The 25,281-nt window shown below is 41.8% G+C and overlaps 3 protein-coding genes across 4 annotated transcripts in view; 1 reads left to right on the top strand and 2 right to left on the bottom strand.

Moving 5' to 3' along the window:
- Window positions 1-9,394, bottom strand: part of LOC126996934 (phospholipase D2-like) — an 87,103-nt gene extending 77,709 nt beyond the window's left edge. The window contains exon 1 of the mRNA XM_050857879.1: window positions 9,305-9,394. The gene's annotated coding sequence lies outside the window, so the exon portion shown is untranslated. The remainder of the gene's footprint in view (window positions 1-9,304) is intronic.
- LOC126996937 (sodium channel protein Nach-like) overlaps window positions 1-10,328 on the top strand; it is an 11,988-nt gene extending 1,660 nt beyond the window's left edge. Inside the window, exons 2-12 of the mRNA XM_050857884.1 lie at window positions 2,605-2,655; window positions 3,437-3,643; window positions 6,002-6,092; window positions 6,646-6,829; window positions 7,034-7,233; window positions 7,503-7,660; window positions 7,882-8,071; window positions 8,255-8,398; window positions 8,700-8,817; window positions 8,911-8,999; window positions 9,328-10,328. Coding sequence (XP_050713841.1) covers window positions 2,605-2,655; window positions 3,437-3,643; window positions 6,002-6,092; window positions 6,646-6,829; window positions 7,034-7,233; window positions 7,503-7,660; window positions 7,882-8,071; window positions 8,255-8,398; window positions 8,700-8,817; window positions 8,911-8,999; window positions 9,328-9,482 — 1,587 coding nt within the window. The 3' untranslated portion in view covers window positions 9,483-10,328. The remainder of the gene's footprint in view (window positions 1-2,604; window positions 2,656-3,436; window positions 3,644-6,001; window positions 6,093-6,645; window positions 6,830-7,033; window positions 7,234-7,502; window positions 7,661-7,881; window positions 8,072-8,254; window positions 8,399-8,699; window positions 8,818-8,910; window positions 9,000-9,327) is intronic.
- LOC126996938 (uncharacterized) overlaps window positions 1-12,605 on the bottom strand; it is a 26,692-nt gene extending 14,087 nt beyond the window's left edge. The window contains exons 1-4 of one of the 2 annotated variants that reach the window (XR_007751760.1): window positions 12,350-12,605; window positions 12,083-12,212; window positions 11,580-11,662; window positions 10,896-11,191 (exon numbers count right to left, since the gene is read on the bottom strand). Coding sequence is in view for 1 of the 2 variants with exons in the window: in XM_050857885.1 (XP_050713842.1) it covers window positions 10,976-11,191; window positions 11,580-11,662; window positions 12,083-12,212; window positions 12,350-12,376 (456 nt within the window). In the remaining variant the exon portion in view is untranslated. Of the gene's footprint in view, window positions 1-10,173; window positions 11,192-11,579; window positions 11,663-12,082; window positions 12,213-12,349 lie in introns of those variants that run through there. The other variant, XM_050857885.1, reaches the window with a different exon arrangement.
- Between the last annotated feature and the right edge of the window lie 12,676 nt (window positions 12,606-25,281).

The raw sequence follows: 25,281 nt of genomic DNA, 5'->3' as shown, positions 1-25,281 counted from the left end.
TAAGCACCTACTTTGATTTAACTCTAGGATGTCTCGTGGATCATTAATAAATAAAAAAAACAAAATATCTGGCAAAGCTACTCTTTAGCCCATTACCTTTAATGGCGCCCCAAAAAACGGTCCCTCCGCCAAGTGTGTACCCCACATTTGATGATATTAGGTGCGCCTATTCAAGTCATGCGTAATGAAAGCTACTTTAAGGCTCAAAACTGGTCTTCTTGACTAATATAAGAACTCCAGGTGATGTAACTTTATTGAGTTACTGAGTCAAGAAGACTGACGATGACGGTCCGCGTGACGAGGACAAGAGGCCGGTGTAAACAGGTGTCCTCTGGTGCACCCCGGCAACACATTGGTTTTGCCCGTCTTAGAGCAGCGGAACAGCCATCAGCTCTTAATTTTTCTCCACCTTTATAAAGCCAGCGTTTAGTTGTCTGTTTACGCAATGCAGGAACTATACTCCTCTCGGGTACATTTCCATCAAGGTGCTTATACGGAGGAAGAGAACCGAGGCAGAAAAAAAAAATCGTCGGATGTTGCTGACACGAAAACTTAATGAAAAGTTGCAAAAGAAGGAAATGCAGTAACCTTGGTGTGTTTTCTCTGACGCAATGCATGCTCAAGACAGGAACGAGGATGACTAGTCAGTCTAACGCCATATATCCCTCTATCTATTTATCGATCAATCTATTGATCTATCTATCTATCTATCTACTTATCTAAATATCTGTCTGCCTCTGTCTATTTAGATAAATGAATAGATAGATAAGTTGATAGATAGATAGATAAATATATAGATAGATAAGAGAGCACATGTTTCCACTTTCATTCCATAAGATACATGTTTAGAAAAGAAAAGCCTCTATCATAAGGGTCACTCAAATATTTCTTGCTGAAATGGAGACGGGAGGTTTGTAAATAAAGGAAGTTGACACCTCTAAGTACACAGTCAGATGGAGCTGTCAGATAACAAATCGTCTAGAAACACACCAGCCAACCTACATCTTGTGACTGTCCCTTTATAAACATTACTTTCCACGCTCGCAGACAATCTAATATATCCGAGGCAACACCAGCACTTCCTATGAGGCAATGTCATTCTGCATTGTGTGCTCTCCAAATGTCGGGTCAACTCACGTAACGTACTGAACCCTGCTGGCAACCCCCATGAATTATTAAACCTCTAATTGCCTGAGGAGGGCGAATAGCTTGTTCCAACGAGAAGCGTCCACACCTTCTTCAGTGAACTGCCCCATAAACCCCACACAGACGAGAGCCGCTCATTGCGTCCACGAACCGTCACTAACTGGAGGCGTGACAGTGACCTCCATAGTGTTAGCGTGCGTCTTAAGTTTTCACGACTGCCCTTTTTCTCATCTTTTTTGACGCTCTAATAACAGCACTTCACTGGATGGCATGTATAGCTAGGATCCACGTGTCAAGGTTCGATTTCAGTCGGGAGAGTTTGGGCCATGGTCACCCAGCCATTCATCCTCCCTTCCGGGTTTGTTAATAAATGGGGAAGTGACTATGTGCATGGTGTCAAGTATAGAAGTGTTGAGAAGGAGGACATAAGCGCGGGACACACGCGCCTTTATTTGGATGACTCGTCAGCAAAGAATCCAGCAAGCTGTCAGGCCTCTATAATCCAGACGGCAATGGTTCAGGCCGTCCACGGCGTTTAGTAATACCTCATTGAGTTGTGGTTGGGTGCAACAGTAACAATTGCTGGATTACTTAATTATTAGTGTGGTAATATGCTGCAAGAGAGAGAGAGAGAGAGAGAGAGAGAGAGAGAGAGAGAGAGAGAGAGAGAGAGAGAGAGAGAGAGAGAGAGAGAGAGAGAGAGAGAGAGAACAGTCTGAGGGAGGGGAAGGTGGTGAGGGAGAGAGCCTCCTGCAATATATAATCCTCAAAATAGTTAGTAAGAATTTGATTACTCACATTAGGGTTCACTGCTTACATTACTAGTGTGGTAATATGCTGCAGGAGAGAGAGAGAGAGAGAGAGAGAGAGAGAGAGAGAGAGAGAGAGAGAGAGAGAGAGAGAGAGAGAGAGAGAAAATGCCAAGGTCACACTAGGAGAAATGAATGAGGTATTGCATGTTTGGATAAGTAAAGACAAATCCGGAATTGACCTTCACTCTGGCCTCTTGTTCTGTTTTCTTATGCCAGAGCAATGTCTCAGTGGGCTTTTTTTTTTTTTTTTTTTTTGCCCTTGAGCTGCCTCCCTTGCTGTGAAATAAAGAAACAAACAAACAATGGACACTATTAAATTTTAGTATCCATATAAATAATTTAATAGGGGAATAGAAATAAAAACACACTGATACAACTTGTTAGTGAATGTAATGGTTATTTAGATATAGTCAAATTACACATCACTTAAATAAAAAAAAGAGAAAATAAAAAGCAAATTAAAAACTTTCCAATGAAGATGGTGATTACTAACGGGTAAATAAACTCTTACATTAACGAAAAATAAATAAATAAATAAATATAAAAACAAAAAAAATGAAGATGATGATTATTGACAGCTAAACAAACTCCTAAATTAATTAATGACATGAACCATTATCTCCTCTAATGATGGCCTTTGTTCCAGGTCGACATGCCGCGGCCATCCATCAGCGTCATAAGTTTCAGACGCGATAAGGTATGTAAGTAAAGAGTGTAAGTTATATTATCATCGACTCTCCTTCCTATACTGTCTTCCTATTCGCAGGTCAACTCAAATAACCAAAAACTGTCGATCGACTTCCCCTTTTTATATCCCTTGCCCATTATGCTTTCCTATTCTCACTTATCTTCAACTTATATGACCAAAAACTGCTTATCGACTTCCCTTCTCATTCCCTTTTCTATTCTGCTTTCCTGTTCCCATTTATCTTTTATCTCGAATGACCAAAAACTGTTTATCGACTTATTGTTATGCTCCTTTCTTATTCATATTCATCTTAAACTAATTTTTACACCTTAAGACATTCTTCATATGCTTCTTCCCTATTTGAATTTATTATTTTTATATATTTTTTTACAACCAAAGGCTGTTTCCTGGCCTCCTCCCTCTTCTGCTCCCTTCCCGATCAGTCCCCTGTAACGGAGTAATGTAATAAGTAACTTTTTAAACTTTTGAACATTCCTTTAGCACGACTGTGGAAGGATTATCAAAAAGGGAAAACCAAAACCTGAATAACTACACGAGGGTCTTCTTCCTGTATATTTATTTAATCACTAACCTAAGTGTTAGAAATAGAGATCATCGCAAGTCCGACCACAAGAATGGGAAAAAGATGGACAGTAAACGAAGAAGATAAAGAAGGAGAAGAAGAGAAAGAAGAAAAAGAAGGAGAAAAAGTAGAAGCTATATATTTTTGTTCTGGATAAACGAGTCAGGGAAAGAAAAATAACCTCGGATTCGTTCCTTCTCACAATAGGACTTCCTTAAAATACGGACCCTGTTCGGGGTGACGGACTTGATGTGCAATGAGTCCAACTGTCACGGGGTCGGACACACGTGGAACAACCGCCACAACTTCCTGGGCCTGTTATTTCTGATGCTCCTCACCACGATGGTCTCCTGCCTCTTCTACGTGGCCTCGGTGATGTTGCAGGACTTCATCTCCAGGGAAATCCAGTCACAGGTAAACATGAATGAAAGTAAGGTAGTTTTTCATATAGTGTTTTGCGACGATGGTCCATATTCTCTCTCTCTCTCTCTTGCTAATTGTTGATTTGCATTCGACACTTCTATGTTTTCGTGTTAGCGAGAGTTGGTTATACGCTCCATGCATAACAACGAAGATATTGAGGAGGAGGAGGAGGAGGAGGAGGAGGAGGAGGAGGAGGAGGAGGAGGAGGTACCTTTCAAGAGGAGAATATCAGGACACCTCCTCCCGAGTTTGACCTTGCTTTTGGCCGCCTCTTCTGATTCTTTTATGGGAGCAGCGATTAGCGGTCTTTTTTTTATTTGTTGTTTTTTTGTGACCTTGAGCTGCCTTTGTTGTAAAAAAAAATAAATAAATAAAAAAAAAAAAAAAAAAAAAAAAAAGGAGAGCGACAAGAAGACTGACAAGAGGAAAACGTCAAGGAAAATTACGACTATTTCCCAAGGCCATGGAAAAGATTAACAGGGTTTTCATGGGTGACTGTCCCGTTCAAGATGCAGAAGTCGTGTAAAACTATCACTGGGATCACAAAACAGTCCATGAAAATCCCAGCAACTTTTAATAGAGGATTTCTAAGTATGCGGACTGAGGCGCCGATACGTTTAAAAATACGGGCTAATGTCGTGTGTATAAGATTAAGTAATTTGGTTCGGGCGAATACAAAGCCACTGTGGCGGACTGTGGAATCGGCTCATAGTGCATGTGGAAGGGTAGGGTGACTGAAGGAGTACATGGTCGACATTCACAGACGCTTCAGCCTCCCACATCAACTATTTCCAAAGGCCAAACGGGAGCTCAATCGGGTCTAGTTAGTGTTGTTTTAGGTTCATGGTACTATCGGCTACAGTCCTCATGCGCCCACCAAACTCCCAGCCAAGGAGGAATCTGCAACGCCGCACACTCTCCGCTCATCCCAAGAGACCAACGACTGACCGTTTCATCTCTAAATAGCCCCTCTCCCCCTCCCTCCTCTCTCTCTCTCTCTGTATGTGTGTGTGTGTGTGTGTGTGTGTGTGTGTGAAAGACATCTTCCTCATTAAAACACGAGAGCTAACGAGTAGTAGCAGCAGTAGAATACCATCATTATCATATCATCGTTTCATTATTTTTATCACCATCATAACTATTAGGCAAAGTATTAGGCATTTATTTTCCACACAAAGGAAATAAACATCAAACGCTAACAACTTATATATTTATTCTTAACCTTCTTTTCCATTTTCTTTTCCCTTTCCTCCTTCGCTTCTTTCTTTGCTTTTTTATTTCCCTTCCTCTAATTTTCCTTGACGTTTTCCACTTGTCAGTCTTCTTGTCGCTCTCCATCTTTTCTCCTCCCTCCTCCTCCTCCTTTTCTAACTCGTCCTCCTCCTCCTCCTCCTCGATATCGTCTTTGCTATGCATGGAGCGTATAACCAACTCTCGCTAACGCGAAAACATGGAGGTTTCGAATGCAAATCAACAAGTACGTAGCAAGAGAGAGAGAGAGAGAGAGAGAGAGAGAGAGAGAGAGAGAGAGAGAGAGAGAGAATACAATAATTCTCGTTATGATGTTCGTTTGGAAATATCTGGAATAATAAAGGGGAAATTTGTTAATGGAGAGCCTGCTTTGATTCTTTTATCAATATGAATGACTTATATTTTAACGTGTGTGTGTGTGTGTGTGTGTGTGTGCAGACGCAAAAGCAGACAGATGCAGGGGAGGGATTAACGGCTGAACATGGAAGAGGAGGGAAGAAGGAAGGAAGGAGACTGGGGACAAGACAGAGAAAGAAATGAGTGATGATAGCAACGGTTGGTGATCATTCTAAACAGAGAGAGAGAGAGAGAGAGAGAGAGAGAGAGAGAGAGGGGGGGGAGGGGCTATTTAGGGATGACACGTGTCAGTCGTTGGTCTCCGGGGATGAGGTGAGAGAGAGAGTCAAGGCCTTGGAGAGTGCCGTTTCATCCTTGGCTGGGATTTTCCTTGACTGCTGAGGACTGGAGCCGATAGACATCTGGCAGTCGGCAGCCGTTTCAACGTGTTCCATAATGCATCGACTGTTTCAAAATGATTGCCGTCGGTTTCTCAAAATATTCGTGTGTAACAAAATAACGAGGATTCATATGCTTCTTATTGATATCACATGTTAATCTAGGGTATTTTCTGCGTTTTTCTGTAGGACTGTTTTTCTTTTGCACTTGATAATAAAAAAAAGTGTATCGTTTCGATGGAAGTGCCAGAGAGGAGGCCAGATCTGGCCACCCTCGGAGCGCATAGGGTTAAGAATACGACACTATAAAATTATGTCCTGGACTCCTGATCCGTGTTTGTTTTGATGTTTTCTCTCCTTACAGACGTCAGTGGAGCTCAAGGGTGACTCGGGGCTACAGTTACCTTCCGTTGTGATATGTAATCGTGACTATTTCTCCCGCCGAAAGCTGACCGGTAAGAACGATGAGAATGCGTGGTTGGGAGGAAGGAAGGAGGAGAGAATGGGGAGGGGAATAAGAGTAATGGCGGTGAGAGGCTGTTAAAGAATGAGTTACGAAGATATAATTCCATTTCCTTTATTTTAAACTTTTGCCTAATCTTGTAGTTAATCTGAGGTTGGTACGTCTTTTTTATTGCTGTTGAACTACTGCGTCACACTGAAGAGAATAGAGATAGTATCATAAAGAAAACAACCCTTCGTCAAAACAAAACAACACAAAAGAACATCTGGAGCTAAAGTTGATAAATTCTTTCTGACAAATTATTTTTTCTTCTGTTCTCTGCATAGGATCACTGTGTTACGAGAGCTTAGTTTTGTACGGTGAGGCCTGAGTCTGTCATTTATCCTTCAAATTGATAATAGATAAGTAGATAAAGAAATGTAGTAGGAGCACTAGTAAGTGATGATGATACTACTACTACTACTACTACTACTACTACTACTACTGCTGCTACTACTACTACTACTACTACTACTACTACTACTACTACCACGCATTTTCTTTAGAGATGGGCGTCAGCAGCCGCCTCACGCACTACCTTATTGTCTCCATCGGCTCCACCTTGATCTCGGAGGAAGACTTCGGGCTCAATGATGATGAGTTTGAAATCGAGAGCCGCGCTGAGCTGCTCGAATACCTCCAGTACCGCGGCATGAGCTTCCCGGAGCTCATTGAGTCGATCTCCTACGGGTGAGGCCAACCTACTTACTGCACAGACTTTCTTATGTTTGTCTGCTTCTTGTTTCCTTTTATGTCCGTGTTTGCATGTTTGTAGCTGTCTGTGTGTGTCCGTTTCTGTTTCTGTCTGGCCAAATTTGAGAGCAAGAATGAACGGAACACTGGTAAGGCGCGAGGCCCTCTGTCCTCTAACGCTCTGTGCTCGTCCCTGGTAAGGTGTGAGGAGATGGTGCTGCAGTGTAACATCGGGACCCTGGAGCACAACGCCTCGGAGTGCTGTAAGACCTTCGTGCCGGTCCGCACCCTGACGGGGCTGTGCTTCATGCACCTTTCCTCCGACATCGACGCCCAGCCCTCCGAGGGGGAGAACATGGGCCTCACCTTGTTCTTGAATATTACAAGGGACGACTGGCCAGGTAAGTCTCAAAACAGTGAACGAGCCCAGTGCACCGCGTGATGATATATTTTCAGCACATTGAATGAAGCAGAATAGATTATTTGTCTTTGATAGTAAAAAAAAAAAAAAAAAAAAAAAAATGCACCCAAAGGCACACGAAAAACTTTATCTTGCATCGCTACTTAAAATCGTTCACAGAAATAAAGGTTAAAGACTTGTGTATTAAAGTGCCGTCGCCTCGAATTTCCCCTTCGCTACGTCCTGTAATGTTGGCGATTCTCGCGGCAGATCTGGACCCTGGCATCCTGGACCCCTCCCACACGACCAAGGTGGGGCTGCAGGCCACGTTCATCAGCAACCACACCCACCCCGCCCAAGTGGTGATGGGTAAAGGCTCCATCCTGGAACCTGGCACCCACTCCTTCGCCACCCTCACCCTCACCGTGGTGAGTCTCGGCCCCCCACACGGGCAGCAATGGGGGGGAGGGGGGGGGGCTTTAATGTTTGAATTTTGGTGGTGATGGACTTTGCCTTCGTTACCGAACAGTGTTTTGACCTTGCCGTTTCTGAGATGATGGTGAAAATTACTGGAGGGTGGGCTGTGATGATACTGTCCAGGATGGTGACAATTATATAGTAATAGAAACCTCTGGCCCGCCACCGGCAGGTGCAGGACACGGGCATGAAGACGATGGTGGACCTGTACGAGGAGCCGTGTCTGCCGCTCGTTGACCTGAAGCCCGAGCCGGGTCTGCAAAACTTCATTAAGACGGAACCAAACTGTGACCTTTACGCCACGAGGTCCTGCCTGGACCAATTTTGCAACTGTACCTTATACTCCCTCAGCTTTCCAAGAGGTAAGTTGCAGTCCCCCTCCCCTGTGGCGTGGCGCACGCTGCTCCCTTCCCAGACGGCCTGGCTGCGGTCCAGCACACTCAAAGACCACCACTAAGCCATACTTGACTCACATGCACTGTTGAGGTAACCCGCCGCCTCTTTTGCTTATATCAGTATAACTTATCTCTGGCGCGTTCCCCCAGACGAGGTAATGCCGTGCATGCTGAAGGACAACCAGGAGTGCCGGCGGCTGCTGCACCGAGGGCTGGGGCCTAAGATGCCTGCTGACCTGACTGACGGTGCCGGTGACGGGACCAGGCTGGCTATTGAGTCGTGCCTCTCCACAGGTAACACACAAACACGGCACCGATAAGTATTTTGTTTTGTTATTGCTGTATTGCTGTACAGAGTAGCCATAACTGGTACTGAACTGCTGTGTATCCTTTTATCATACTACGACAAATTCGCAGTTATCCACATACTATTTCACGAGCAGGCGTTACAGAATAACAATCACACATGGCTCTGCAGACCATATTTCCCGTGTCGTATTTGCGCTAAAACCTTTCTCTCTCTTCGCCCCTGAGCTACACCTTAAGCTGCACATAACAAAACAAAGAAACAAACACCCCTTCCCTTGTGTTGCAGCGCGGCTCTCCTGCGGGCACCTGTGTGAGCGCCACGACTTCACCTCCGCCACGAGCCGCATGGCCGTGCCGCCGAGGATCTACAACCACCTTGTGAACTATTATAATCTCTCGGACGGGTAAGAGGCCCTCCTAAATAATACTAATACTAATAATAATGATAATACTAATACTAATGATGATAGTAATAATAATAATGATGATATCTACAGGAGTGACCTCGGCATAATAACAGCGTTCTACCCTGACCTTCGCTACACCTCAGTCAAAATGTGGCGCAAAGATCTCCTGAACTTTCTATGTGAGTACTGCCTGACGCTCGCCATTTGAATTATTTATATCTCAAACTACCAAAAAGTTTGATGGAAGTAAGAGTTAGATACTACTAAAAATATTATGGGTAGAAATGATAGCTGAAGGACGATTGATGTAACAGAGTGACATGAAGGAGTTGTAGAAGTTATAGCAGACCGAGTGGAAAGACTAATTTGGAACAAGATGGAGAGTACTGACATCAGAGAGAGGTGGAGAGCGTTGGTAAGGTCTCTATCCTGCAGTGGACTAACCATAGCTGATGAGGACTATAAAGGTTCTCTCTGTACTCACCCGCCCATCTCCTTCGTCCGCAGGCAACCTGGGGGGCTACAGCGGCCTCTTCTTCGGCTGCTCCGTCCTTGTCGTCTGCGAATTCTTAGTTTACCTTGGACTCGTTGCTCACGTCTTCATCAGGAGACTGATAGAGAGGAAGAAAACTGTCACCATGAAGGTCACTCAAAAAACCTGAGCGTAAACTGATACTTTAGATTAGAACAAAGATTAAACAAGGGATTTTAAGTCTAAATGGGAGAAAGCAATACATCCGGCCATGAAGGCCTCTCTGAAATACACTAGACTGTCTGTGCCTGGGAAGGGAAAACTTTCAAGTAAAGGAAGGAGCAAGGAATGATAAGTCAGTGTTAAAGACAGTGAGATGGACCACAGAGGGCAGTTGGGTCTTTGAGAGGAATATACAATGAATACTCTTTCGATGTTACTCTCCTGCTTTGTATTATGTCAAGTGGAACGTTACTATTCGCCCCTAGAGTAAGATGATAATAAATGGCTCCTTCTTGCGCATCTCGTTTTCTTTTCTTTTTTTTACGTCAACTTTCAACTCAAGTAATATTTATGCTGCTTCTCTTCACTAATCTCACCTTGAAATCAAGATTGAATGATAATGTGTAATAGTATTCTAGAGGTAAATCATAAACCGTACATTAATGATATAGTTTTGTGCAGTCTTTGTCTCTCGCCTCTTGAAAGGGTTTAAGTTGTCGGCAGGAGGTAATACAGGGTGACGTGATGACCCATGAAGATCTGCACATAGTATTCTAGAGGTAAATTATAAACCGTACATTAATGATATAGTTTTGTGCAGTCTTTGTCTCTCGCCTCACCCAACCAACTCACCTCCAGCAGGTAAAGAAAGGCAGTCATTTAATTTGCACTTTAATTGTCTTTGAAATAATTTGATTTATGCATCGCTGAACAAGTGAACATTTCAAAGCATTTAAAAAATGACCTGTGTCTCGGAACAACTTTATTTTATTTTATTTTTACAGTAAAGGAAGCAACTCAAGGGCAAAATAAATGAATGAATAAAAAAGCCCGCTAATCACTGATCCTAATTAGAAAGTAAAAATGGGGGGTGAAAAGAGAGGTCAATTTCGGATGGAGAGTTGTCTTGCTACGTCCCTCGAAAGAGCTCAAGTCGTACGCAGCAGGAAATTGAGACTGTTAATGCAGCGAAGTCAGTTTAGGTTGGGTGGGTGTGGGAGAGGGGGGGCGTAATGGGTGTCGTTTATACACAAGAACTCCTGATTATATGGATTTTTTGATCATGGGTTAAGTTTACTGCCGTCTTAATCTCATGAGGACCTAATGAGTTTAACAATTTTTCTTGGTGGAAGCAGCAGCAGGATCACTTTTTCAGGCTGGGTCGGACATATGGGAAACGTGTAAGCACAAGAACTTCTAATTATATGGATTTCCTTCATGGGTTTGCCGACTTAACCTTCTGTTGACCAAACGACTTTAACAATTTCTCTTGGTGGACACAGCAGCGGGGACACTTCTTCAGGCTGGGTCGAATATATGGGTGACATTTATGCACAAGAACTTCTGATTTTATGGATTTCTGAGTTGACCTCCTGTTGACCTATTGACTTTAACAATTTATCTTGGTGGACGCAGTAGCGGGGTCACTTCCTCAGGCTGGGTCGGACAGAGAGGTGACGTTTATGCGCAAGGATTTCCGGTGGCCAGGAACTGATACTCTGGCTGGAAGGTTTCGCAGTAGCCAGCCACCTCATGCAACGTGCAGTTTTCGACACAGCACTGAGTGTAGGCGTCAACAGTGCGCTCAGACCTGCGGAATCTTCCCCCAACCCGATCCATCTGGAAGACCCTGGCGGCGACCTGTGGCGGTAGCATCGGATTCTCCTCGTCTAACATCTGCACATCGGGAGTCACAGAGCATTGAAGTCGTGGAGTCACTAAGAATTTCTAACTTGAGTCATATACAAAATCAAGAGTGTTCAATGAGGTAGATTTTCAGTTTTCTAATCACATTCGAAATCAAATAACATAACTATGAAGAAGAAAACTAATACAAATCCAACATGCAAAAGAGACTACATGCATACTTACACAAGTACATTAATACATACACACTTAAATGCTTGCCCTTTCACTTTTCCAAAACCAATATCTTTTGAAAATAACATGAGTTTGAAAGATAAATGGAAACTAATAAAGATCGTTCACACACACACACACACACACACACACACACACACACACACACACACACACACACACACACACACACTCACTCACTCACCTCGACGGCTGCTGCGGGGGGCTGGAGGGCTGTGTAGGCGGGGGCGGACGAGGTGTTCCCAATCACTCCCACTGAAAGAGTGTCTGGAAACGATGTGTTTTTATATATTATCATGTTTGCCTTGTGAGTGCTTCCGTGAAAGTAATATATAAGACTTAAAAATCTTTTACATATATATATATATATATATATATATATATATATATATATATATATATATATATATATATATATCTCTCTCTCTCTCTCTCTCTCTCTCTCTCTCTCTCTCTCTCTCTCTCTCTCTATATATATATATATATATATATATATATATATATATAAACAAGATTGGATATGAAAATACAAAAGTTATGTAATAGTAAAAAGCAGTCACTCTCATATGGTAACAATGGAGAATGTTGCTATCTTCTAAATTCATCAGGTTTTGTGTGGTGTAGTTTTATATAACGCTACTGTAATAAAAAATACGGCCCCCCCCCCCCTCCCACACACACACACACCTCGAGTCCTCCTGTAACCGGGGTGCTGCTTGTAGGAGCGGCACACAGTGTTCATGGAGTCTAACAGGTTGGCACAGTCCACGGAGAAGCTGCAGTCGTGGGCCCTCGTGGCTGTGGCCGTCAGCAGCATCTGGAAGGAAGGTGATTAAAGGTGTGGTGGGGTGCAGAAGAATTGTTATGACCATTTGTCCCATGTTCAAATATTTACAACAGTCCTACTATATATATTTAGTGTGTGCATGTGTGCATGAGGGGAGGGCATCTCACTAGCAGAAGGACGGAAGGCAGGGACATCCTCGTTGAAGAATGAAGAAAAGTTGAAAGGTGGCAAGGGACAGAGAACAGGACTTTGACGGTGCACTTCAAGCGACGGCCGAGGAAAGGAAAGGCGGAGGAAGACGGTGTATTCCAAAGAAAGTCAAAGAAAGGAAACTAATTTAAGGTAAAGTGGAGGAGGCGCCGAGAGGAAAAGTGGCGTGTCGTGAGCAGCTGTGAGGCGCACCGCAGGGCTGGAAACGCCGCGCCCATGTTATATACCCCGCGTGAGGCACCAGCGGGCAGCGGAGGCCATTGTGTGCCTGAAAGTACCCCTTGTTTTGACCGTTTTGACAGGCCGCGGCAGCCACCGATTGTTCCACCAATTGTATGACTGCTGACTCACCCGGCGCCAGGCTCCCCTCACGCCGAGACGCTGAGCACTTGTTCCTTTGTCCTTCTTTCTTGTTCACCAAAACAAATGTTATTAGGGAAATGATGTTATGCAGTAATAGCAGTAGTAGTAGTAGTAGTAGTAAGAGGAGGAGGAGTGGTAGTAGTAGTAGTAGTAGTAGTAGTAGTAGTAGTAGTAGTATAGTAGTAGTAGAAATAGTAGTGGTGGTAGTTACTGTGTCCTTTCTTGTTCCCCAATACAAATGTTACTAGGGAAATGATGTTATGCAGTAGTAGTAGTAGTAGTAGTAGTAGTAGTAGTAGTAGTAGTAGTAGTAGTAGTAGTAGCAGCAGCAGCAGCAGCAGTAGTAGTAGTAGTAGTAGTAGTAGTAGTAGTAGTAATAGTAGCAGCGGAGGGACTCAGAAGAAAGGTGACGTGCAAGGCATGTGTAAAGGAGCGATCTAATTGTGGTAAGAGCGATTCAGGATATATTAGACAACCTGACAGATAGTTTTTTTTTTCACAACAAAGGAGGCAGCTCAAGGGCACAAAAAAAGGAAACAATAATAAAAAAAGCCCGCTACTCGCTGCTCCTAAAAAAGAATCTTAAGAGGTGGCTGAAAGAGAGGTCAATTTCGGGAGGAGAGGTGTCCTGACACCCTTCTCTTGAAAGAGTTCAAGTCGTAGGCAGGAGGAAATACAGATGAAGGAAGATTGTTCCAGAGTTTACCAGCGTGAGGGATGAAAGAGTGAAGATGCTGGTTAATTAACTCTTGCATAAGGGGGTTTGGACAGTATAGGGATGAGCATGAGTAGAAAATCGTGTGCAGCGGGGCCGCGGGAGGGGGGGAGGCATGCAGTTCGCAAATTCAGAAGAGCAGTCAGCGTGGAAATATCGATAGAAGATAGAAAGAGAGGCAACATCGCGACGGAATTTAAGAGGTAAAAGACTATCAGTAGGAGGAGGAGAGCTGATGAGACGAAGAGCCTTAGACTCCACTCTGTCCAGAAAAGCTGTGTGAGTGGAGCCCCCCCACACGTGAGATGAATACTCCATACGATGGCGGACAAGGCCCCTGTATATGGATAGCAACTGCGCGGGGGAGAAGAACTGGCGGAGACGATACAGAACGCCCAACCTCGAGGAAGCTGATTTAGCGAGAGAGGAGATGTGAAGTTTCCAGTTGAGATTTTGAGTTAATGATAGACCGAGGATGTTTAGTGTTGAAGATGGTGATAGCTGAGTGTTGTCGAAGAATAGGGGATAGGTGTTTGGAAGATTGTGTCGAGTTGAAAGGTGGAGAAATTGAGTTTTTGAGGCACTGAAGGACACAAGGTTCCTTCTGCCCCAATCGGAAATGATAGCAAGGTCTGAGGTTAAGCGTTCTGCAGCCTCCAGTCTGGAGTCGTGTACTTCCTGTTGAGAGGGTCTTCTATTGAAAGAAGCTGAAAAATGCAGAGTGGAGTCGTCGGCGTATGAGTGGACAGGACAGTTTGTTATGGAAAGAAGATCATTGATGAATAACAGGAAGAGAGTGGGTGATAGGACAGAGCCCTGTGGAACACCACTGTTGATAGGTTTAGGGGAAGAACAGTGACCGTCTACCACCGCAGAGATAGAACGGCCGGAAAGGAAACTGCAGATAAAGGAACAGAGAGAGGGATAGAATCCGAAAGAGGGCAGTTTAGAAAGCAAAGACTGGTGCCAGACTCTATCGAAGGCTTTCGATATGTCTAGCGCAACAGAGAAAGTTTCATCGAAACGGCTAAGAGAGGATGACCAAGAGTCAGTTAAGAGAGCAAGAAGATCGCCAGTAGAGCGCCCCTTGCGGAACCCATACTGGCGATCAGATAAAAGGTTAGAAGTGGAAAGGTGATTTTGAATCTTCCGGTTAAGGATTGATTCAAAAGCTTTAGATAGACAGGAAAGTAAAGCTATAGGGCGGTAGTTTGAGGGATTAGAACGGTCACCCTTCTTAGGCACAGGCTGTACAAAGGCATACTTCCAGCAGGAAGGAAAGGTAGATGTTCATAGGCAGAGACGAAAGAGTTTGACCAGGCAGGGTGTCAGCACGGAAGCACAGTTTATAAGGACAATAGGAGGCACTCCATCAGGTCCATAAGCCTTCTGAGAGTTGAGGCCATAGAGGGCATAGAAAACATCATTTGGAAGAATCTTAATAACAGGCATAAAGGAGTCAGAGGGGGGATGAGTAGGAGGAATATGCCCAGAATCGTCCAAGGTGGAGTTCTTACAGAAAGTTTGAGCCAAGAGTTCAGCCTTAGAGACAGATGAGACGACAGTGCTGTCGTCAGGGTTAAGGAGAGGAGGGAAAGAGGAAGAAGTGAAATTGGAGGAGATATTTTTGGCTAGATGCCAGAAGTCACGGGAAGAATTAGAAGAAGCAAGGTGTTGACATTTTCTATTGATAAAAGAAGTTTTGGTAAGTCAGAGAATAGATTTGGCACGATTCCGGGCTGAAATGTAAAGGTCATAGTTAGCGGGAGTTCGAAGGCTCTGGAACCTTTTGTGAGCTGCCTCTCTATCTTTAATAGCACGAGGACAAGTATGATTAAACCAAGGCTTTTTAGCATGAGGAGTAGAGAAAGAACGTGGAATGTATGCCTCCATTCCAAAGACAATCACCTCTCAGATGCGCTGGGCACACACAGAGGGGTCTCTCTCCTGGAAGCAGTAATCATTCCACGGGAAATCGGAAAAAAAGTACATCCTCAGGTCGTCACACCGAGCTGAAGCAAAATGCCAGAGGCATCGCTTCTTCGGTGGGTCCAGAGGATGTACAGGAGCGATAGGACAGGAAACAGAAATAAGGTTATGATCGGAGGAGCCCAACGGAGAGAACAGTTCGACAGAGTAAGCAGAAGGATTAGAGGTAAGGAAGAGATCTAGATGGATGGAGAGAGAAACAAACAGGAGTAAAACTGAGCCCACAACAATATCGTAAGAGCTTTTCGTTTTATATAAGCTTACCTTAAAGACAATGGAACAGAAAACTGACACGAACTCTTAAACACCGCGCTAACCTTCCATGGCCAACACAACCATTATTAAGATTTCCCCGGGAGTTCCTTTGCCAAAATACATTCACTTTTTCACGGGGTATGCGGCCTTAGTTAATATCAATACAATGGATAAAATGTATGAGTATGAAAATATGAAAATATGTATTGACACTTCTCCACACGAAATTGACCTCTCTTTTGGCCACTCTACCTTATTTTTTAATTTTTTAAAAGAGCAACGATTAGCGGTGTTTTTTTTTACACTTTCTTTTTGTTGCCCTTGAGCTGCTTCCTTTGCTGTAAAAAAAATAAAAGATAAAAAGACGAAAGGGAATAAAAGAAAAAGCTAAATAAGTTCCTCTCCCTTCATTGTACAATTTAATCAAGAATAATTTACTGCCAACACAAAACATTAGATGACCAACTATTTATCACACCCCAAAGCAAGACACGTAACTATATATATTAAAAAATGCGAGAAAATGTATATGAAAAAAAGAGGATGAATGAAATGACCAAATATATATCACACCCCAAAGCAAAATATGTAACTAGGTTATATATATAAAACAAAGAGAGAAAATGTATATATGAAAAAACGAGCATGAATGAAATGACCAAATATATATCACACCCCGAAGCAAAACGTGTAACTATAAATATAAAACAAAGAGAAAAAATGTATATGAAAAAAACAAGCATGGATGAATTGACCAAATATATATCACCCAAAAGCAAAACATGTAACTATATATATAAAACAAAGATAATGTATGTATATATGAAAAGATTAATAGCAAATTGAATAAACCCTTTCATTACCTTCGTTTATTCCACTGCTTTACTACGTTGTGATTCGCTGTGTACACGAATAATTATGAGCGGAAGTTTGAAATTACGGAGCAAAAGATACTTCGTTAAACAAGTATTCTTCCCTTCACAGAGGCAACTAATGTACTACTTTTTTTCATGATTACTTTTGTTTATTTTTTATCTATCTATTCACTACTTACTATACTTCATTTTGTTAATTTTACTTGCTTTGTTTATTTACTTGTTAAAATTCACTGTTTGTTTACCTTCCTTTCAGAGGATCTACTGTCCGCTTTCTTTAATGATTTTTTTTTTGTTTACTTTCTCTAATGGCACACACACACACACACACACAAACACACAAACACACACACCGTCTCTATAACAGCGATGTGATTTTGCTTCGCTATTTCCATTTCCACTCTGACTAAACCACAAAGAATCTACCAACTGTGTGTGTGTGTGTGTGTGTGTGTCGTCCTCTAATATCTCATCGTCCTTTTCGCCATATATCGCGTCTGAGTCTCACGTCTCGTCGGCAACATAACGAGATTTCTGTTGAGAATAAAAATGACATTGCGTTGTGACCTTGGCATTCTCTCTCTCTCTCTCTCTCTCTCTCTCTCTCTCTCTCTCATTTCCTTCTTTTACAGCATTCACCGGAGCAGGATCGGGTTCGCTAATACCAGATAAATAGGTTGAGGACATTGGGAAAGGTCTTTATCTCGCGGGAACAGAGAGCGAGTGATGTTAATGAGGAGAAACCAATTAAAGAAAGAAGGCAAAAGAAGCAGTGAAGGAGAGAAGCCTAACAAAGGATCGGAAATGGAAATTTAAAACATGTATACCCTAAAGAGAATGATTATTTAAAAAGCGAATGATCTTTAAGGGGAAACCAATTGGAATAAGAAGGAAAAAGAGCATGGAAAGACAGAGGAGCCTAACAAAGAAACGGTAATGGAAATCTAAAGTTTGTACACGCTTAGACTCCGTATCCTTGACAGGTGTTGGCGGAACCGCCTAAATATTAGGCGGGCAAACTCTCAAAACCAAAAAAAAAGGCGTCCTGACTTTATTTTTTTATCTAGCCTCACCAAATTTTGCATGTAGCCCCCCACTGATAATGCGCAAAGACCCATGAAGTCACAATTTAATTTCAATTCGTTTTATAACAATAAAATATACAAAAAACAAAACAAAAAAAACAACTTCAGCACCGCTAAAACACAACGGGCCCGCTCAGTTTACGCTTTTTAAAGTCACTTTTTTTTTTTTGAGAGAGAGAGAGAGAGAGAGAGAGAGAGAGAGAGAGAGAGAGAGAGAGAGAGAGAGAGAGAGAGAGAGAGAGAGTCATACTAAAAAATATTAGCCTAATGCATCTCGGGACCGATTTATTTTGCGGTGAGTGCATTTATATAAAAACTTTTTTATTTTTCACTTATTATCCTTACCTCTTATCTCATTTCGTGCTCCCTGTTACTTATATTAGACACAAGTTCTGAATAGCTATCTGTAATACATTATTCACTCATAAGTCCATGAAAAATTGATAAAAGAGATGGTGGTATTTTTCTAAGGATGTGTGGAAACAAGTGTTGTAGGTGGAATTTCTGAAGTGGAGAGAGAGAGAGAGAGAGAGAGAGAGAGAGAGAGAGAGAGAGAGAGAGAGAGAGAGAGAGTTATACTTTCACTCCATAATCTTCCTTTCTTTCTATTCCTCCCTCAAAATCGGTTCATCTTGTATATCATCCTTTTTTATTCCTTTCCTTTCTCTTCTCTCTCTCTCTCTCTCTCTCCACTTCAGGGATTCCACCTACAACACTTGTTTCCCCACATCCTTAGAAAAATACCGCCATCTTTTTTTTATAAATTCTTCTTGGACTTATGAGTGAATAGTGTATTACAGATAGCTATTCAGAACTGGTGTCTAATAAAAGTACCAGGGAGCATGAAATGGGAGAGGAGGTAAGGATAATAAGTGAATGATAAAAAAAATATATATAAATGCACTCACCGCAAAAGAAATCCATGTCCAGAGATGTATTAGCCTACCATTAGGCTTCTAATGACTAAAAACACACTTTTCCTGCTACACCATTATATATCATCTGTGAACCACTTCTTCATAATTTTTGCACTGTGAGCAGAAGGAAGGAAGTTATGAAAAAGGCCAGCAATTAGAAGCAAGAAACAATAAAGCAATATCAGCGACAGCAAGGGAAGGAAGCGCGGGGTACTACTTACTTGGAGCACTGCGTGTCCGTTACTAACTAGGGGTGGGCAGGTACCGGTACCAGTACCGGTACTAACGGTACCAGGTAAACGGTACGGTACCGGTACAAGATTGCTCGGTACCGGTACCAGTTGCTCGGATTTATTTATTGGATTTATTGATAATTCTTCATGTCCGATTTTTTTTTTTTAGGTTGCTAATAAATATTGTTATTGTTATTAGACTGTGATCGAGTACATCCATAATAACTATACATGCTATTTTTTTATCGAAAAAATAAATATTCACTTCATTCAGAGAGAGAGAGAGAGAGAGAGAGAGAGAGAGAGAGAGAGAGAGAGAGAGAGAGAGAGAGAGAGAGAGAGATTTACATAGATTTACATAGAAAATTAGACCACACAGACCCCATGGTACAGACTAGGTGGTCTGTCCTTAAACCTAAGTGATTTTACATTAATCAGAAGGCTCCTAAACGTTGCATTTCTACTCTAGTTGATATTAAGTTGAAGGAAGAGAGAGTTTTCTTTACAGGAAATTTGTTTGGGAATTTCATCAGAAGTCATTAAGAAAAAAAAAACTCCTTTGGGTACCGGTACCGGTACCGGTACTAACAGTACTTGAGTTTTCGGTACCGGTACTACCGGTACTCAAATTAACGGTACTTGCCCATCCCTATTACTAACCGACTATTAATATTAAATTTCACACAAGGAACTGGCGTTGCCAGATGGGGATTATTTTACCATATTGAAAACAAGGTTGATCAGCCGAAAAAAATAACCTTAGCGTTAGAGCGTCGGGATATGCAGGGTGCCAAGATTAATTTCTGGTTAGTGTGTGTGTGTGTGTGTGTGTGTGTGTGTGTGTGTGTGTGTGTATATATATATATATATATATATATATATATATAAATATATATATATATATATATATATATATATATATATATATATATATATATCAGGGTTGCCAAAAACCAATGTTAAAAAAAATGTTTTTTTTGGTTTAAACCTTGTGTTTTTGGTTTAAATCATGTTTTTTTTTTGGTTTAAACCCCTTTTTTTTTCAGTATGTTTATTCCAGTAATTATATACGTAAATACATATATTAGTTTGAAAAGGAATTATAGATAGATTTAGAGATGGATTTAGCAAAATATTCATTTGATCTTCATACAATCTGTAAAAGAGGCAAAATGTGGTTTTAATTATATTTGGTTTTATTATTTATTATTTATAATTTATATATATATATATATATATATATATATATATATATATATATATATATATATATATATATATATATATATATATATATATAATGTACCAAAATTATGTTTTCAGTTACTCTTGAGTTACAGCATTTGACTGGAGATTTGAGTTTACCAACTGACGTTTTCTTCCTGGTGTTAGTAAAATGACTGTGCATAATAAAAAAATAATAAAACCACATATAATTAAAACCACAATACCTGATGAAACTAAAAAAAAGAGTCACAAAAAACACTAGCTTTATTGATGTCTTTTTGGTTTAAACCAGGGGTGTCAAACTCATGGCCCGCGGGATAGTCATAAATGGCCCGTGGTATCACGGTAACTTCAATCTTGTCAATGTATTTTCTACCCTTGTTGGCCCCCATGACGGCACTTCAGAGTATGAATTGGCCCTCCAAGGGTTTTGAGTTTGACACCCCTGGTTTAAACCGCCAACCCTGCTGTACATAATTAAAATCTTACATATAGTTAAAACCACAATACTGATGAAACTAACAAAGATACACACAAAAGAAAAAAAATTGTTTTATTAGTTGGTTTAAACCACTGGTATTTTTTATTGGTTTAAACCGCCAACCCTGATATATATATATATATATATATATATATATATATATATATATATATATATATATATATATATATATATATATATATATATATATATATATATATACTATATATATAATGTGTGGTGTGTGTGTGGGGGATGGAGGGTAGATTGAGAGAGCGCGAGTGATGCCCGCCTATCTCGCGAACTGTTGCGCCAAAGCACTCCCGACACCCATCAAGGATATGGAGTCTATGGTACACGTTAAAGAAAATGAAGAAAGTTAAGCAAAAAGGAATAAAGGTAATACTGAAAGACCCTGATAATCCTAACCTTTCTCTCTACACACTTATAAGAGGAACAGAAAAGATTAACAAAAGAAAAGAAATGGAAATCGAAAGTACACGTTACGAAGAGTGAAGTAAGTTATGCAAGCATTAACAAGGGTAAGATTGGAAGACCCTGGACTTGCCAACCTTCTTTCTCTACACACTCTTACGATTTCACTTCATTAGAATACAAAAAGTGAATAAAAAGAAGTCCAGTAGTCCCTGATGACTTTCGATAATTCTCTCTCTCTCTCTCTCTCTCTCTCTCTCTCTCTCTCTCTCTCTCTCTCTCTCTCTCTCTCTCTCTCTCTCTCTCTCTCTCTCTCTCTTTTAACTATTTATTAAACTATGCGAATTCCTCACATTTTCTTTTGTAATGTGATTTTGGGCTAACTTCCGGATACAGGGCAATGGAATACACACACAAACACACACACACACACACACACACACACACACACACACACACGATATAATGATTTAATTAACGGAGGTTTAAGAACGGAGGAGGAGGAGGAAGAGGAGAAGGCAGGTGAGGTTGAGTTAGGTGAGGCGGGCACGAGTAATGGAGAAGGAGGAGGAGGAATAGGATGAGTGAGGGGGAGGAGGAGGGAGGCACAAGGGGGTGATGGAGGAAGGGCATAACGTCGAGGGAACGATTTATGGCACCTGGATGGACCATTAAGCATTGAGTAATGAGAAAAGAAGATTAATGTGGCCGGTCAGAGGCAGAAGGTGGACCAGGCTGGCGAGCACGGGACAGTCCGGCCAGGGGTCACGAACTTCGGGTCTTTCGGCGAGAGGACAGATGGAGTGGACGAGGGGAGGAGGGCGTGGCGGAGGGAATTATTGGAGGCGGGACTCTGTGTTGTATTATGCATTTATAGACGTGTCAGATGGAATAATGAGTCAACTAGGGTGTGTAAATGAACGATGTAGTATTACCCTTCGATTGAGATGCATTTATTTTTACGTCTACGCCTATAGCGCCGGTAGGCTTGCTTGAGGGGCCTGGATGGTATTCGGCCCCAGCACGTCATGGCGCAGGCAAGTGTTTACAGTGGCGCCATCGCATAAATATAGATAGATAAATAAATAGATATGTTGGTAAAGTGATAGATCTACATAATAACTTGTTTTAGGCGTGTTCAAGTGAATGTGTAAATGATTGATGTAGTGTTTCCCTTCACCTGAGATAGATATACGGACAGATAGACACATAGATAGACACATAAATACATACATAGGTGGGTAGATACGTATGTAGAATGAGGGATACACATGATAACTTTTTAGGCGTGTTCAAGATGGATCACCTGAGATAGATAGATAGATAGATAGATAGGTAGATAGGTAGATAGATAGATAAAGTGACAGATCCATATAATATTTTTTTTTTTTAGATGTGTTTAAGTTGGATTTGTAAATGACCCAGGTGTTGTTTCCCTTCACTTGAGATAGACAGATAGATAGATAGATAGATAGAGAGATTCTCAAAATAACTCTTCACTTTGTTAGGCGTGTCAAACTAATAACAGCAAGTCAAGTGGGATTTATAAATGAATTAGATACTGTTGCCCTTCACCTGATAGATAGATGGATAGATAGACAGTTGATAGACAGATAGTGAAAGAGATACCCTCAAAATATCCTTCCTCACATCGGATTTGCACTTTAACCATGACTGACAGGAAAATAAAAGTACGTAATTATCATTTTTTTTATATTCCCATGAAGCTAAATCACGAATATCACCAACTGAATCAAATGGCTTACAGAAAAAGAGTTGGGTCTTACAATAAACTCTGCAGGAGGTGGCGGGCGTACAAGAGCCTTTTAAATTTTCACGAACACAGACACACACAAACCGGTGAATTAGTGATTAGCTTAGTCATCCATAAATACACTAGGCGGATACCGTTGATCAATTATCTACTCTTAATAATGAATGATGAGAATTTGACTAAGAGAACTGTTGGATTCGATTTCTCTCTCTCTCTCTCTCTCTCTCTCTCTCTCTCTCTCTCTCTCTCTCTCTCTCTCTCTCTCTCTCTCTCTCTCTCTCTCTCTCTCTGTATGCCTTTGTTCGTAAATTATGTTTAAATATTTTATGTGAGTGTCTGCTTGAATTTCTCCATCTGTGTGTGTGTGTGTGTGTGTGTGTGTGTGTGTGTGTGTGTGTGTGTCGATTCTCTTTTCTTTTCTCTTTTCTCATTTCCTTTCTTTCTCTTTTTCTTTTCCTTTCTTTTCTTATCCTATATAGTACTTTTTTTCTTTTTTCCCTTTTGTTTTCGTTTTCCTTTCCTTTTCTTTTCCTCTTCCCTTCTCTTTTCTTTTCTTCTCTTCTCTTCTCTTCTCTTCTCTTCTCTTCTCTTCTCTTCTCTTCTCTTCTCTTCTCTTCTCTCTCTCTCACACACACACTCTCTCTCTCTCACACACACACTCTCTCTCTCTCTCTCTCTCTCTCACACACACACACACACACACACACACACACACACACACACACACTCTCTCTCACACACACACTCTCTCTCTCTCTCTCTCTCTCTCTCTCTCTCTCTCTCTCTCTCTCTCTCTCTCTCTCTCTCTCTCTCACACACACACACACACACACACACACAGAGGGTTCACTGACTTCCGGGGCAAACAACCGCTTCAAGTGTTTGGCTCCCGTAAGCAGGGCGGCAGCAGAACCGTCCGTCTCACTTCGCGGAACCAAAGAATAACACTCGCAAAAAAACAACAACAAAAAAAACTACAATGAGCCGGAGGAGTTATTTTCCGCACCTACTAAATATTAACGCCGGTGACGCACTTCAGGGGAGGGGGACGGAGTAAAAAAAATATCTCGTGGCTTTGTTTGAGGTGGAGTGAACGAAGGGATGGGGAATGGAGAGAGGAAGAGAAGGAAGGCTGGTAGGGATGGGAGGGAAGGAAGGGAAGAGGGAAGAAAGGATGGGGAGAGAAAGGAAAGGAGGGAGTGCAGGCTGGCTGGATTTCTGCAGATGACAATTATTGCGGTAAGATAAGAGGTTGAGTAGGAGACGTGTTTTGAATGTACATCTCGAGTGCCTTAATACCATAATATTATCTCATGGAGGAGGAGGAGGAGGAGGAGGAGGAGGAGGAGGAGGAGGAGGAGAGAGAGAGAGAGAGAGAGAGAGAGAGAGAGAGAGAGAGAGAGAGAGAGAGAGAGAGAGAGAGAGAGAGAGAGAGAGAGAGAGAGAGAGAGAGAGAGAGAGAGAGAGAACGAGGAGGAGAATAACAGACGTCGCTTCCTAGTGCTTCGGTTTGATGGTATGGATTAAAAGCTTCATCCTCGCCTGACTGCCAAGAGAGAGGAGAAGAGGTGTGTGTTGATGGAGTGTGTAGACAGCTTCCTCACAACAACAACTCCAAGGGCCACAAAGGTGATTAGTCGGGTTCTCATGAGTGGTTTGTCACGTTCAGGGTGTAGAAGACTTGTCAAACTATCACTAGGCTAAAAAAAAAACTACCCATGGCAATACCCACAAGGTCTACGAAGGCCTTATTAAATGTAGGTGTGTAAGTCCTGAAAGGATTGAGAATGTGGGTCCTGGCTTATCGTGGAGGCGGTGAGGGAGTCGTGGCTTGATGGAACACTCGCGGGGCTTCATCGCTTGACATTATCTTGAGTGAAGGAGAGGAACGTAATGTGTTTTTAAGGAGTTTGGTATCCGTCCTCATCTTGAAGTGAACGAGGATACAGGCGTTTTGTTGTTATACGTACTTTCTCATTCTCTTCAACCTTCCTTCTTTCTCCTCTTTCTTTCACCTTCTTTTCCTTCCTTTTCCTTTTTTCTCATTTTCTTTCTCTTCCTTTCTTTTCTGCTTCATCTCTTCTTCCTGGTATTCCTTTTTCCTTTACTTTCTTCCTCTTTGTTCTTCCTCCTTCTCCTCCTCCTCCTCCACTTCCTCCTCTTCCTTCTTTCTCCCTCTCTTTCATCTTCTTTTCCTTCCTTTTCCTTTTTTTCTCATTTTCTTTCTCCTCCATTTTTTTCTGCTTCATCTCTTCTTCCTCTTTGTTTTTCTTCCTTCTCCTCCTCCTCCTCCACTTCCTCCTCTTCCTACTTTTTCCCCTCTCTTTCATCTTCTTTTATTTCCATCCTTTTCCTTTTTTCTCATTTTCTTTCTCTTCCTTTCTTTTCTGCTTCATCTCTCTCTCTCTCTCTCTCTCTCTCTCTCTCTCTCTCTCTCTCTCTCTCTCTCTCTCTCTCTCTCTCTCTCTCTCTCTCTCTCTCTCTCTCTCTCTCTCAGCGTACCGTCGCCTAATGTACTGTTTTAGGATGCATCAGGTTGT

This window comes from Eriocheir sinensis, chromosome 11 (assembly GCF_024679095.1).
Source record: "Eriocheir sinensis breed Jianghai 21 chromosome 11, ASM2467909v1, whole genome shotgun sequence".
Lineage (NCBI taxonomy): Eukaryota > Metazoa > Arthropoda > Malacostraca > Decapoda > Varunidae > Eriocheir > Eriocheir sinensis.
The sequence above is the reverse complement of the archived record's forward strand: the minus strand, read 5'-3'. Positions and strand labels throughout refer to the sequence as shown.